The sequence below is a fragment of the Ovis canadensis genome, chromosome 12 (assembly GCF_042477335.2).
Source record: "Ovis canadensis isolate MfBH-ARS-UI-01 breed Bighorn chromosome 12, ARS-UI_OviCan_v2, whole genome shotgun sequence".
NCBI lineage: Eukaryota > Metazoa > Chordata > Mammalia > Artiodactyla > Bovidae > Ovis > Ovis canadensis.
This window is the reverse complement of record NC_091256.1, coordinates 29,660,562-29,675,699: the sequence shown is the minus strand read 5'-3', so window position 1 is coordinate 29,675,699 and position 15,138 is coordinate 29,660,562. Positions and strand designations below refer to the sequence as shown.

The 15,138-nt window shown below is 39.4% G+C and overlaps 1 protein-coding gene across 1 annotated transcript in view; it reads left to right on the top strand.

The window, feature by feature from the left end:
• Positions 1-15,138, top strand: part of USH2A (usherin) — a 939,490-nt gene that overhangs the window by 653,398 nt on the left and 270,954 nt on the right. Inside the window, exons 44-46 of the mRNA XM_069544562.1 lie at positions 409-618; positions 1,936-2,138; positions 6,491-6,603. Of these exons, the coding sequence (XP_069400663.1) occupies positions 409-618; positions 1,936-2,138; positions 6,491-6,603 (526 nt within the window). The remainder of the gene's footprint in view (positions 1-408; positions 619-1,935; positions 2,139-6,490; positions 6,604-15,138) is intronic.

Here is a 15,138-nt window from a genome sequence, read left to right as displayed (position 1 = left end):
GCATAGATTTCTTCTCTAGAACCATTACTTATGAAGACCGAGTTTTGGGGGATTTTTTTTGCCCTGTACTGCATGTTTTTACTTTACTCTTAATTTCTTTTTTCAAGTGTTTAAGTTTTGAAGATTAGTTGAATACTTATAAGTAGCATAATTAAAATATTTAAAGGAAATTTAAAAGTTTCTTTTCCTGTGAAGTTAAGATTCTATGCAATTAATTATGAGATATGGAGAGAAACAGCTTTGTTAAAAATAACAATAAAACCCAGCACTTTTCTGAGGAAAGTTCTGTAAGCTTTCTGCTTTTCTCATTCTAGGAATAGCTAGTGGTAAGAGTGTATTCTCTGTCTTTCACCCCTGGGCCCTTTTATATCGGCTACACTTACAGTGTTCTGTGTTTATTGTTATCAGCTTTTCAAGACCTACAAGGTGATGTTGAGTATTATACACTTTTTTGGAGTTCTGCTACCTCCAATGAATCTCGAAAAATCCTCCCAGATGTAAACTCTCACGTCATTGGCCACTTAAATCCAAACACAGAGTATCGGATTTTCATCTCTGTTTTCAACGGAGTCGCCAGCATAAACAGTGAAGTGCTCCATGCAACCACTTGCGATGGGGGTGAGTGCGGGTTTCAAGGGAAACTCGGCTTCAGAGATGCGAAGGAAATTGATTGATCCTCGCTGAGGTTGAGATCAGTCATCCTTCCATTATAAAATTTCCGGTGTTGGAGGGAAGGGGGTTGGAGCTAAAATGCTTAAGTGCTGGCTGTCGTCAAGTGGCAGATCAATAAGTGGTCCCACAGAGACAGCTGCAAGGCTCCAATCACTGGGTATTAGCCCAGTTTGTTCCTGTTCTTTTCAGTGTGTGCTTAGTTGGGAGCTGAATTCACATCAATACATGGTGACATTTAGAAACATTTTTTTAAGAATTGCTTTCAGAAGCAGGATGCTTTTCACAACGACAGCCAAGTACAGGGAGGGCCCTCCCTGAGTCACCAGAAATGGTAGGTGGAAGTTCAGCCACTGAGAAAAATTGCCTTTGACTCATTTCTAAGCCAGTTAGCAAGGGGGAGGAAGCGAGGGAAGCAACTTGTGAGTCTGAAATGTGTTTGGAATGGTCTTTCTAATCTTTTTGGCTTTATAAAGTCTCATTATAAACATTATAATATCATTACCTCCCAAGCAAGCGTTCCAGGTCATTAGCAGAGCACTTTAAGTGTGGAACCCATTTCCCTTCGTGGTGCCAAAGGTCGACACCTTTTGTTTATAAAATAGAATGGATCACAAGGACAATTTTTCAACTAGTTAGGATGGGCTCTTATGATAAAAATAGGTCTTCGCATAGTTATTTCTGACATGCTTGAATAATTGTGTAATTTAACGCCAAGCAAGATTTTTTTTCCTAATGTTAGATTTCATCATTACCTATGGTAATCAACATTCAAAATCATTTACATAATGACAATATTGCATTATTGCTTCATATTGCTTGAGTTACAAGCTAGTAACATCAAATGATTTTTCACGTTCCACCAGCCGCGATGTATTTGAGTTTTATTTTCTGCTTAAGGAGCAGATTTTCTTTTCTTTTTCCCTGGGAGGTATGGAGTGAAGAGATGGGAAAAGAGACAAATAATAGATATGTGTTAGTGGTGCAGATGGGTGAATAATTTATCATCATATCCCACTGGTCACATAGTATTGAAGATTAGTACTATGATGGTGGTATAAAGCATTTTACCACCAATTCTTACGGTTTCTAACTGAGAGTATAATAAGCCAATTTACAGAGGACTACAGACTGTGATAACTTCATCAGAGGAAAGCAGATAAGCAGCAAACCCTTTGCTCGACCTAAATACTAATCGGCATTTAGTTTAACAAGTGCTTTTTCAGAGACAGCTGGAGTTTATTCAGTTTCTTCCTTTAATTCTAGAGCCTCAGGGCATGCTTCCTCCAGAGGTTGTCATCATCAACAGTACAGCTGTACGTGTCATCTGGACAGCTCCTTCAAACCCAAATGGTGTTGTCACTGAATATTCCGTCTATGTAAATAATCAGCTCTACAAGACTGGAATAAATGTGCCTGGGTCTTTCATTCTGAGAGAACTGTCTCCCTTCACTGTCTATGACATCCAGGTTAGAACGTTGTTTTCCAATGGTTAAGCTTATGGGTGTGTTAAATAAAACTTGCTGGGTTATGTCTCTTAGTGAATGCCTTCCACCTTGGTTACAGATTATTTATTTGGTGGCGAAGAAGAGAGAAAAGAGGGAAAGCGATTGTTGTGGGCAAACACAGGAGTCACTGGAGAGGAGATAATAGTAATGTGGAAAGTGATGGTGAGGATGGTGATGGTATTTTCACTGGCAAAATGAAGCAGCTCATGTGTTTGCAATCAGTCTTGCCAAGCAGCTTGCCTTTGTCCTGGTTCTTTTCCTGACATCAGAATCAGAGTTAGCCTATGATTAGAGAGACATTCTTTCTACTCCAATTTCACAATTTACTAAATTTAATTGCTTTAGGGAAGTTATTGTCTCTTTTGTAAGAGCAAAGAACTCAGTGATTTAAAACATTCTATTAACCTCCAGAATTCTGTAATTCTGGATGCAACAACAAAAATAATGAATATGTGGCAGATAAAACTATTTAAAAATTTCATTCAAGCGTGAACAAAAAATCTGTTCATCCTTCAACAAACGTTCAATGACCCTCACCTGTATGAAAACAATTATATTTAAATTTTTTGCATTTGGTCCTCTTTGAGGATCTAATGAAGTCAGTGTACATTCTCCTAGGAAAGTGTGTATATATTTATATGACAAAAGTTAACACGCAGTTTTGGAGAGTCCATTGACCATTTGAGAGTGAACTCCCAAGTCTCTTTGAGATCTACTGATCTTAAAAATAGAAAAAATATAAAGGACACCAAGGCATATAAAACAAGAAACTTATCCTCAAGAAATTGGGAATCGTGTTAGAGCAGGAGAATATAAAAGATAGTAAGGCTAAATGCAAAAATTAATGATAAAAACAATGTTTCAGAAGCTCAAAGTTTATAGAGAAGGGTTGCCATTTAGTAAATTTTTGAATAAACTGTGCACTTCTGGGGCTTCCCAGGCGGTACTAATGGTAAAAAACTTGGCCGCCAATGCAGGAGACATAAGAAACACAGGTTCAGTCCCTGGGTTGGGAAGATTCCCTGGAGAATGGCATGGCAACCCACTCCAGTATTCTTGCCTAGAGAATCTCATGGACAGAGGAGTCTGATGGGCTACATACAGCCCATAGGGTCGAAAATAGTGGGACACCCCTGAAGCGACTTAGCATGCATGCATGCATGCTAGTCTGACTCTTGGTGACCCCACGGACTTTACAGTCCATGGAATTCTCCAGGCCAGAGTGCTGAAGTAGGTAGCCTATCCCTTCTCCAGGGGATCTTCCCAACCCCAGGGATCGAACTGGGGTCTCCTGCATTGCAGGCAGATTCTTTACCAACTGAGCTGTTAGGGAAGCCCAAAATTTATAATAACTTTGAAAATAATTTTCAGAAGATATTAAGCATGAAATTTTTATTTGACCACAGAAAACTTTTCATTGGCTCTGTTCATTAAGTGAACATTTCCCCACGCCCTGTTCCCCCCACATTTGAAAGTGAAACATTTGTAATCATCTAGTTACAACCAATACATTAACCTCTCCCACTACTAGGCTTGGTGTCCTAAGAAAATGACATGTAAAGATATTTAGTAAAAGAAGAAAGGTACTTTGCTTATTTTTTTAGTACATTCCATGATTTCTGTCTACCCACCTGAGTGTATCTTAGCATAGATCAGTGAACTGCTGTTTCTCTTGATGACTCAGAGGGAATCTGTGTGTAGGTGTAGATCATTGATCACATTATAAAATAAAAATCACATTCAAAATACTTAGAAATGCAGCTTAATGGACGAGTTAACATAGAAGGTTATGAAAGATTTACTGTATTTTCCTCTTTGGGGCCCTGGTGGAAAAAGCCAGCTGAGTCCTCGAAAGGCAGCATATTCATTTGCTTTATCAGGACTCAGAATGTATCTGGGGTGGAGGTATACACAGGTGGAGGGGGTGATTGTGGTGAGATCACTGGATTCTGTGCATGCATATCCAGTGCCAGCCTTCTGACCATGAAGCAGGAGTGGGTGTGTAAGCATTCCAGGCATGTTCCACTCTGACAGGCTTCACTCAGATCTGTTTGTTTGAGTTACTAATGGCCTGAAGTGAAGAGAAGTGAAAGTTCCTCAGTTGTACCTGACTCTTTGTGACCCCATGTATTATACAGTCCATGGGACTCTCTAGGCTAGAATACTGGAGGGTAGCCTTTCCCTTCTCCAGAGGATCTTCCCAACCCAGGAATCAAACTGGGGTCTCTTGCATTGCAGACAGATTCTTTACCAACTGAGCTATCAGGGACGCCCACTAATGGCCTGACCAGAGTGTATTTTGATCTGATACAAGGAAACAGATGAGGAGACAAAAGACCAAATTAGAATCTAATACTTAAATTTTGCGACTGGTGACTAAGATATTCTTAATAACTGTAAATATATTTTTGTGACCCTCCTCCAAATCCATAAATACTTTACTTGAAATAGTTATTGCATTACTAGAAATTTTATTTTTATCAAATGTCAAAGATTTTTATTTATGATGTCAAAGATAATTGGTCTCCATTTAAAATGTGCACTTAACTGATAGGCCTAATACTTTAAAACTAAGATTCTCTTTACTAACCCCCTCTATAAAATAGCCATTGATTTTAAAGCAGACATGTAGATGCACCACAACATCTGTTTTTTAATGAATCATTCTGCATTTTAATGAATCATCTTCTAAAGGGACTGCTCATTCAAATTTTTCTTAAATTTTTTCTCTTTAGTATTAATATGTAAAGCTGTATATTTGTGTTTCATCACCATGTTATACAACATAGCTGTAACACCAGAAATATGCCCCAATGATGGAGACTTGGAATATTACATTAGTAACAAAGTGAAAAAGTATTGACACATTTCTCTAAAATCAGAGTAAAAGCTTTCTAGAGAATCATTTGAATAGACCTAAGTAGTTTATAACGTAAAGATGTGCTTATTTTGTAGATAATAAAGCAATTAGGGTACAGTAAAGCCTGAATCAAATAATTTCATAATCTTATCAGCTTGATCATATTCCTTGCATTCTCTGACCTTTCCTCTACATGCAAACTTCTGAAAACAGAGTTGTGAGGATTCATTAAATTATTTGTTCAAGTACAGATCCTAATATTTGGCATATAAGAAGTTCAGTTGAGCTGATTTGAGTTACCTCACTATGCCTCATGTAGTCAGATATTTCCCAATATGTGTGAAGTTTTATTGTCATTAATACTATTACAGCAAGTATATTCATCTACTTGTAAGTTATTTGGAATTTACTGGACATGACTTAATGTTAGCTCAGAATACTATACGGCATAAATAAATCACTTAACAGCATTATAAAAATATGCCTCAACTTCCAATTAGATGCCCCATGAACAAAACAACGTAACTTATATATGCAGCAAATACCACATTTTTCTTTCCTCAAATGCCCATGGAAATTCAGAGAACTGCTTTGCTCTAAAGTTCAGTATTAGTGTTTAAGATTCATCAGTATGTAATATCCTCCATTTATGTATTAGATACAGAAAGTAAATTATCATTGGTAAAAGTGCAGTTCCTCTTTGGTTTAACCTTTAATGGAGAGCAGAAGGGTGTTACTTTATGGATGGTCCACAAGCAATCTCTTACACGTTCATTGTCTCTCCCTTGCTCTTATTGAATATGTTATTTGTGTTACTAATGCTTGATGAACTCAATTTCTAATCTTTAGTTATTCCAGCCTCCTTGGTTTTTATTCAGGTTAGGTAGCAGAATTAAAGGGTGAGTGATGAGTTTCTCCTGTGATTAAGGTAGAAATACAATTGCAGCCGGAACAAATGGGTATAAAATAGCTCAGCCATATTGGAAGTCTTCCCTAGACCTCATTTTTCTTCCATTAGAGATTAGCATTGAGGCTATTTGTTGTCAAGTGTCAAGGCTTCCAGAAAATATCATTACCCTACTTGGTTATAGATCCAGAGAGTAGTATGCAGTGATAACATATTATGCTTGCCAACTGTGAATTAAGCATCTTCCCTTTTTCTTTAGTTGTGCTCCAAAAAGATGAATATGTCTGTCTGTTTCTGAACAGTTAGAACTAGAAACTAAACATTGCCGTTTGAATCACTGTGTCAATTGTCCCAGGCTCATTTCCAGACACTATTTTGAGTTTGTTCCATTGGACTCAACATAAAAAATTAAGACTTAGTAAATCCCAAGATGCCATAGAGAACTATAAGAAGCACCTGTGAAATGAGAGTGGGTGGGTTTCCGTCCATCAGCGGTCTGTATTTTGAAAGTAGTTACAATTATTTTTTCTAAACTAACATTTGCAGGTTGAAGTCTGCACAAAATATGCCTGTGTAAAAAGCAACAGAACCCAAATCACCACTGTGGAAGATACTCCAAGTGATATACCGACTCCCACAATTCATGGCATCACTTCAAGGTACCAATTCTTTATCAATTAATCTAAAGAACTGACCATAAGCAATTAAAATAAAAATCAAAGCTATCATTCCTACCATGACAGTCTGATTTAATAGATTACTATAAATATGTGTGTAAATCAAATTTTTTATATTATTAGGTATTGATCCTCAGTGGACACATCCCCTAACATTTAAGCTTTGATTTTTCTGATTGTCCAACTTCACTTCCTTTTAATTAGTAATCTGTGAAAAATGTTGGAGTGCATGGAAAAGTTGTCCTTCAGTAAATTCTTTTGTGAGGCAAATAATACAATTTTAATTAGAATGACTACCTCCTAACTTAATCTCTTTAAAAAAAAATTAGACTTAGGTATATCAGATTTTCCTGAAGCTAGAAATAGCTGTAAAATAATTAGGGGAGATAAATTATTGGATAACCTTTACAATTGTATCAGATTCTTCATGGAATCCCTTTATTTTTGTGTACTCTTTTGTTGCTGAGAAATGACCACAGTTTGAAAGTGATCCTCTTTCAATTCAAAATTTAGCAATTTAAGAGAAAAAAGATGTAACATCAAGGTTTCCAAGTCAAAAGTAATATGAAATTTTCACCTCTCTGTGTCAAATCAAGGGCAGAGAAAGAAATCTGAGTATTCACACATCATATTTTTGCCCTAGCCAAATGAATCACATTTAATCTACACACACATTCGCCCTCACACACAATTACATCCGATATACACACATGCACACTGACTGAAATAATCAACATGTTATAAAATATTTCAATTCTGAGGGATTCCTTTATGACATATTAAAAATTATAGGTCTTTTTTCAAAAATAATCTATACCGATTTGGAGAACCAGTGATTGAAATAATTACAAAAACTCAAATAATTGAATTCTTAGATGTTCAGGGCAAATATAGTCCTTTCTTCTTGAGTATATCTTCTATCAAACTCATGATGATATCTGTCTAATGTGGGGCGCATGCATGATAAGTCATTTCATTGGTGTCCTACTCGGTGATCCTATGGACTGTAGCCCTCCAGGCTCCTCTCTCCGTGGGATTCTCCAAGCAAGAATACTGGAGTGGGTTGCCATGCCCTCCTACAACTCATGTGGGATATGTTAATTAATTGATAATTCCCTCAACAGATTTTTCTCATCTATCCACATGATCGCCTACCTTTTCAGGGGAAAATGGTCAAGTTTAAGGGACACCAGAGACCTTTATTTATTTTTTCAGCAAACATACTTGTGGGTATAATGATATAAGAGGTAAAGGTAATACAAAGGCTCTAAATTTTCACAGTTCCAGTCAACTGTGGGAGATGTTGCCCTAAACAAACATTTATAGAACAGAGTGAAAAACACTGTAATAAAAGTTTATAATGTGCAAGAAGTGCATTTAAAAAAATAAACTCAACTCTGCCCATAATTATCAGTGAAGACATCATGAAAGATGTGACATTTGAGTTCATTCTAAAGAACTCAAGGAAGAAGTATAAGTAGGTAGGTGGATGTTGTCAAATTTCTTGTCTATTAGCATCCCCATGACTCAAGCCTAGGTGAATGGCATAAGGGAATATGTCTTAGATTACATATTTATATGTAGCTAAAAATATGTAAGGTTTTTCAGAAATTGAGCAAATATCTATTTGAGACTCTGTCTCTAAGATATCTTTAAGAAGATTCTTGTGGATGATAACAGAAAAAAAAATATTTTTAGTTGGGTTTAAAGATTGCTTCTCCCCAAATATATTAAATTGGTGCCAAAAACAATTAAAAGGGCTTATTTATTTTTTTAAAAACAAGAAAAATGACAAAGCAGATGAGAACAAGAGAAGATAGATTTTTAACACAATTATGAAAGCAAAATTTGCCTTGGGAGAGGCACTTGCCAAAGTGGTAGTTGGCAGAAGGAGATGACGACACAAAACAAACTAACTTGCTCTGCAGAGAACCTCAGTGTCTGAGCACTTAACAGACTTTCAGGATTGTGAATAAGGGCAAGATGGGATAAAGTTCAAAGCTGAAATCGTGGGATTAAAGTCTTAAAAAAAAAAAAATAGTGATTGGGACCTATAATTATTCAGGGTTCTCCAGGGAAACAAAACCAAACGTGAAAACTTAGGAAACCTTGGAGTCTAGTCCCAGTCCATGTCCAAAGTTTTGAGAATTAGAGGAGCTAATGGTATAAATCTTGGTCCAAATCCAAGAGTGAGAGAAGATTGATTAGATCAAGTAGTCAATCAGAGAGGAGGAATTCTCCCTTCCTTCAACTTTTTCTTCTACTCAGCCCCTCAGCTGACTGGAGGGTTGAGGGTGGAGCCCAGATACACTGTGAAAAGCAATCTGCTTTACTGAGCCACAGATTCAAATGCCTCCCTCATCAAAAACAACCCTGCAGATACACTTGGAAATCATTTTTGACCAGATGTCCTCAACTTTGTGGCCCAGTCAAGTTAACACAAAATTAGCCACTACAGAATTCAAGGTCCCCTACCTCTATATTATTCATCAAAGTGTTGATTTCTGTTTCTCCTTGTGGCATATTCCACCAACAGGAGATCAGAAGTTTTTTTCTCAAGAAACTGAACAGGGTTATTTAGGAATTAGGGCTACTAGGCACAGTGGAGAAGGGAATAGCAACCCACTCCAGTACTCTTGCCTGGAAAATCCCATGGACGGAAGAGCGTTGTAGGCTACAGTCCATGGGATCGCAAAGAGTCGGACATGACTGAATGACTTCACTTTCACTTTCAGGCACAGTGGAAATCTGGAATGAAGGGCAAAGGTAAAAATCATGATAAAGTGTAGACTACAATTAGAATGATGGCACCTCAGCTTCTTTCCCCAGCTCTGGTTTTATAAACAAATATCCAGTCATAACTGTTTCCATACAGAACGGCATTCTTCTCTGAAACAGTCTGAGTGACTCCAGATAAAATACTTCCATAAATTAGCAGATCAGGATCCCCTAATAGAAAAGATAACTTGCCAACTGGTCACACAGTAGGGAATTTCATCAATCAACAAGCCCTGCTCATATATAAATCTTCTTGTCACCTTTTTTATCTCAAAGGTTAAAAGAAACAAACTTAAAACAGAGAAATAATTCAATAGACATAGAGACTATGCAGGATGAGGAAAAAAATACATAACAACCTCAGAGGGATAAAAAGACATCCTCTATCTATAAAACAGCACTAAAATAAAAATCCTACTTGGAAAAAAATCAAAGTAAAGCAGGGCTTTGGGGAGGGATATCTCATGGAAATTAAAAGTCTTAATTTTTAATTAACTGAATTAAAGCTTTAGAAGAAAGTTTAAAGTCTCTGAAAGTGAAATAAAAATCAAATATGTTACTAAAAAAGAAATTAAGAAAAATCTTAAAATTCAGGAAATCAACGATTTGGATAATAAGAGTTCCAGAAAGAGAGAACAGAGGGAAAAAGGGAAGAAAATAAAGATGACAAGAAAAGATTCCCAAATCAGGATACCAGTAAGTAGATTCCATGGTATTATAAATGCCAGGAAAATGGCTGAATCATAACCACATAAGGGGATATCATCTGGAAATTTCAAAATACCAGGTTAAAAAATTGCATTCAAAAAGCTTCCAGGGAGAGAATAAGATGGCAGAGGAGTAGGTGGATGTGGAGTATCTCTCTCTCCAAGGATACATCAGGAATACACCTTCAGACACAGAAGTGCATGCAGAACACCAGCTGAGAGTAGACAGGAGTACCTGACCAGTGGAAAAGAATATATAGACCCATGCAAAACTCAGTAGGATGAAGGAACTAGGGGGAAAAATGGTAGCGTTAGTAGGACTGGAACTGCCCTCAGTGGGTGAGGGAACTGAAGCAGAAGTCCGATCCCCATATTGGGACAATTGTCTGAGTCAGAGGAGAAACATTTAAGGCTGAGAGTGAAACAGCTGATCTGTGGCAGCCTGAATGGAATGAGAATCAGACAGTCCTTGCCCCAGCCATACATTCCTCGGTCAGGGATGCGGGTCCACTGGAAGGTGCAGCAGCTGGGAGCTGCAGTTTAGGGATTGTGGAGCAATCCCAGGGCAAGGGCTGCTGTTGACTGCGGAGAGATGGGTTGAAAGGATGTGAGGGAGGAGATTGTGGTGGGAAAGGCCTGTGGAGGAAAGCCAGGCAGCCATGGAAACAAGGCTAGATACTGTGGAGTCATGCGAAGGGGTGGAGCCATCACCATAGCCCCTTTTTCCCCACACGCCAGCATTGGCGGCTGAACAATAGAGAGCCTGGCCCATCAAATGCCTGATGTACTGAACTACAGAGTAGGACCCCCTCCAGGTTGCCTCTTCAAGTGCCTGACATCCAGATCCATAGAATAGGACCCCAGCCAGGAGGGCCCCTCTATGTGACTGAAGTGGCGAACAACAGAGAAGGACCCCAGGAAAGGGAGCCTTCTAAGTGCCTGAATGGGAGGAGCTATGGAGAAAGTCTGGCCAAAGAGGCCTTCTGATCTCTAGCTACAAGAGGCTCAAGAAAAGACTGATAGGGCCATAACTCCTGTGGTGGAGGCAGTCCATATCCCTGCACAATTAGCATTGCCAGGATCCCTAAAAGCTTAGCAGCTGTGCCACCTTCACGCTCAACTCTCACTGGGGCAGAGCTGCCACAGGCCAAAAAAAGTCTTGTATCTATGCATGCAGGCTCACTTTGGTCATGTCCAAATATTTGCGACCCTGTAGACAGTGGCCTGAATGTTCTAGTGGTTTTCCCTACTTTCTTCAATTTAAGTCTGAATTTGGCAATAAGGAGTTCATGATCTGAGCCACAGTCAGCTCCTGGTCTTGTTTTTGTTGACTGTATAGAGCTTCTCCATCTTTGGCTGCAAAGAATATAATCAATCTGATTTTGGTGTCGACCATCTGGTGATGTCCTTTTGTAGAGTCTTCTCTTCTGTTGTTGGAAGAGGGTGTTTGCTATGACCAGTGCATTTTCTAACATTTTCTAGGGAAAACCACTAGACCATTCAGGTATGACCTAAATCAAATCCCTTATGATTATACAGTGGAAGTGAGAAATAGATTCAAGGGACTAGATCTGATACATAGAGTGCATGATGAACTATGGACGGAGGTTTGTGACATTGTACAGGAGACAGGGATCATGACCAACCCCATGGAAAAGAAATGCAAAAAAAGCAAAATGGCTGTCTAGGGAGGCCTTACAAATAGCTGTGAAAAGGAGAGAAGCAAAAAGCAAAGGAGAAAAGGAAAGATATAAGCATCTGAATGCAGAGTTCCAAAGAATAGCAAGAAGAGAAGAAATCCTTCCTCAGCAATCAATGCAAAGAAACAGAGGAAAACAACAGAATGGGAAAGACTAGAGATCTCATCAAGAAAATTAGAGATACCAAGGGAACATGCAAAGATGGACACAATAAGGGACAGAAATGGTATGGACCTAACAGAAGCAGAAGATATTAAGAAGAGGTGGCAAGAATACACAGAAGAACTGTACAAAAAAGATCTTCATGACCCAGATAATCACGATGGTGTGATCACTCACCTAGAGCAAGACATCCTGGAATGTGAAGTCAAGTGGGCCTTGGAAAGCATCACTACGAACAAAGCTAGTGGAGGTGATGGAATTCCAGTGGAGCTATTTCGAATCCTGAAAGATGATGCTGTGAAAGTGTTGCACTCAATATGCCAGCAAATTTGGAAAACTCAGCAGTGGCCACAGGACTGGAAAAGGTCAGTTTTCATTCCAATCCCAAAGAAGGGCAATGCCAAACAATGCTCAAACTACTGCACAATTGCACTCATCTCACACGCCAGTAAAGTAATGTTCAAAATTCTGCAAGCCAGGCTTCAGCAATACGTGAACTGTGAAATTCCAGATGTTCAAGCTGGTTTTAGAAAAGGCAGAGGAACCAGAGATCAAACTGCTAACATCCGCTGGATCATGGAAAAAGCAAGAGAGTTCCAGAAAAATATCTATTTCTGCTTTATTGACTATGCCAAAGCCTTTGACTGTGTGGATCACAATAAACTGTGGAAAATTCTGAGAGAGATGGGAGTACCAAACCACCTGACCTGCCTCTTGAGAAACCTATATGGAGGTCAGGAAGCAACAGTTAGAACTGGATATGGAACAACAGACTGATTCCAAATAGGAAAAGGAGTACGTCAAGGCTGTATATTGTCACCCTGCTTATTTAACTTCTATGCAGAGTACATCATGAGAAAAGCTGGACTGGAAGAAGCACAAGCTGGAATCAAGATTGCCGGGAGAAATATCAATAACCTCAGAAATGCAGATGACACCACTCTTATGACAGAAAGTGAAGAGGAACTTAAAAGCCTGCTGATGAAAGTGAAAGAGGAGAGTGAAAAAGTTGGCTTAAAGCTTAACATTCAGAAAACGAAGATCATTGTATCTGGTCCCATCACTTCATGGCAAATAGATGGGGAAACAGTGGAAACAGTGTCAGACTTTATTTTTTTGGGCTCCAAAATCACTGCAGATGGTGATTGCAGCCATGAAATTAAAAGACGCTTACTCCTTGGAAGAAAAGTTATGAGCAACCTAGACAGCATATTCAAAAGCAAAGACATTACTTTGCCAGCAAAGGTCCATCTAGTCAAGGCTATGGTTTTTCCAGTGGTCATGTATGGATGTGAGAGTTGGACTGTGAAGAAAGTCGAGCGCTGAAGAATTGATGCTTTTGAACTGTGGTGTTGGAGAAGACTCTTGAGAGTCCCTTGGACTGCAAGGAGATCCAAGCAGTCCATTCTGAAGGAGATCAGCCCTGGGATTTCTTTGGAAGGAATGATGCTAAAGCTGAAACTCCAGTACTTTGGCCCCCTCATGCGAAGAGTTGACTCATTGGAAAGACTCTGATGCTTGGAGGCATTGGGGGCAGGAGGAGAAGGGGACGACAGAGGATGAGATGGCTGGATGGCATCACAGACTCGATGGATGTGAGTCTGAGTGAACTCCAGAAGTCGGTGATGGACAGGGAGGCCTGGTGTGTTGCAATTCATGGGGTTGCAAAGAGTCAGACACGACTGAGCGACTGAACCGAACTGAACTGTGGCCCTAGTGTGATTAGATTGACTAGTTTTCTGTGAGTATGGTTTCAGTGTGTCTGCCCTCTGATGCCCTCTTGCAACACCTACCATCTTACTTTGGTTTCTCTTACCTTGGGCGTGGGGTATCTCTTCACGGCTGCTCCAGCACAGCTCAGCCGCTGCTCCTTACCTTGGATGAGGGGTATCTCCTCACTGCCGCCCTTCCTGACTCTCAACGTGGAATGGCTCCTCTAGGCCCTCCTGCGCCTGCATAGCCACAGTTCCTTGGACATGGGCTTGCTCCTCCCGGCCACTGCCCCTGACCTCAGACACGGGGTAGCTCCTCTCGGCCATTCCTGTGCCATCACAGCCTGGCATTCTCGGCCACTACCCCTGACCTCGAACGTGGGTTCACTCCTCTTGGCTGCTGCCCTTAGGGCATGAGGTCCTCCCAGCTTCTGCCCCTGACCTCGGACATGGGGTAGCTCCTCTCGGCCGTGCTTAGTGCGCCGGTCGCAGCCACCTGCGCTTAGTGCACAGAGGTGGAAATAAATCCACAATTGAAATCTAGGGGCAATGTGGCTAAGGAAGAAGACCCAAAACCTCCCACCAGCTATACAAGCTGCAGATTAAATCCACAGGATCAACAAGGAGGTCTCTGTGTCGATGTAATATATAAAAGGACATTGAGACTCCCACAAAAAGAACACACAGGAGTAGGACCAGGTTAGAATCTGAGCTGCCTCCGCAGCAGGTCCAGAGATCACCACAGTGTTGGAGGGCATCCTAGGGAGATTAGGTGGACTGTGACTCCCAGTGAGGAAAAGGACTCTGAGAGCAGTGACTCCAGAAAAGCGTTTATTATTCTTATGTTTTGACTTGTTCTGTTGATTCTTTTGGATTTTTTTTCTTTCTTTTTTTCTCCCCCTGTGTTGTAGTTGTCGATTTTATTGGCACAATGAAACCTAATTAAGCTTTTGAGCTTTCTTTTTTTCTCAGTCACATTTTTAAATTGTTGCTATAAACCTTTGCCTCTGCATTGCTCTTGTGCAGTTCTGTGGAGTTTTCCTTTTTTTTCTTTTCTCTTTTCTTAATTATTTAGACCTATTATTTTTTCTACAGTTATTACTTTCTTTGCTTTTCCTACTGTTCTTTCCCCTTTGCAGTTAATTTTTAATGTATATAAATATTCTTTATCTATATCTATTTCACTCTGCATATCTATTCTTTCTTCTCTTTCTTTCCATTTCTTACAACATATTTGTTAATTGTATTTTCATTGCTTTATTTCCCCAGGTGGCACCTTGCTTTAGATTTGTTTTCCAGTTTGTGCTTTAGTTAGTTTTGTTCTTAACTGTTAGATGTAATTTTTGGTTTCCTTCATTTCCTGGGTCAATCTATTGTACTTTATTTTTGTTGAACTGTTTTGATTTTGCATATGGGTGTATATGTGTATGTGTATATTGAGTCACACTTTTTATTGTT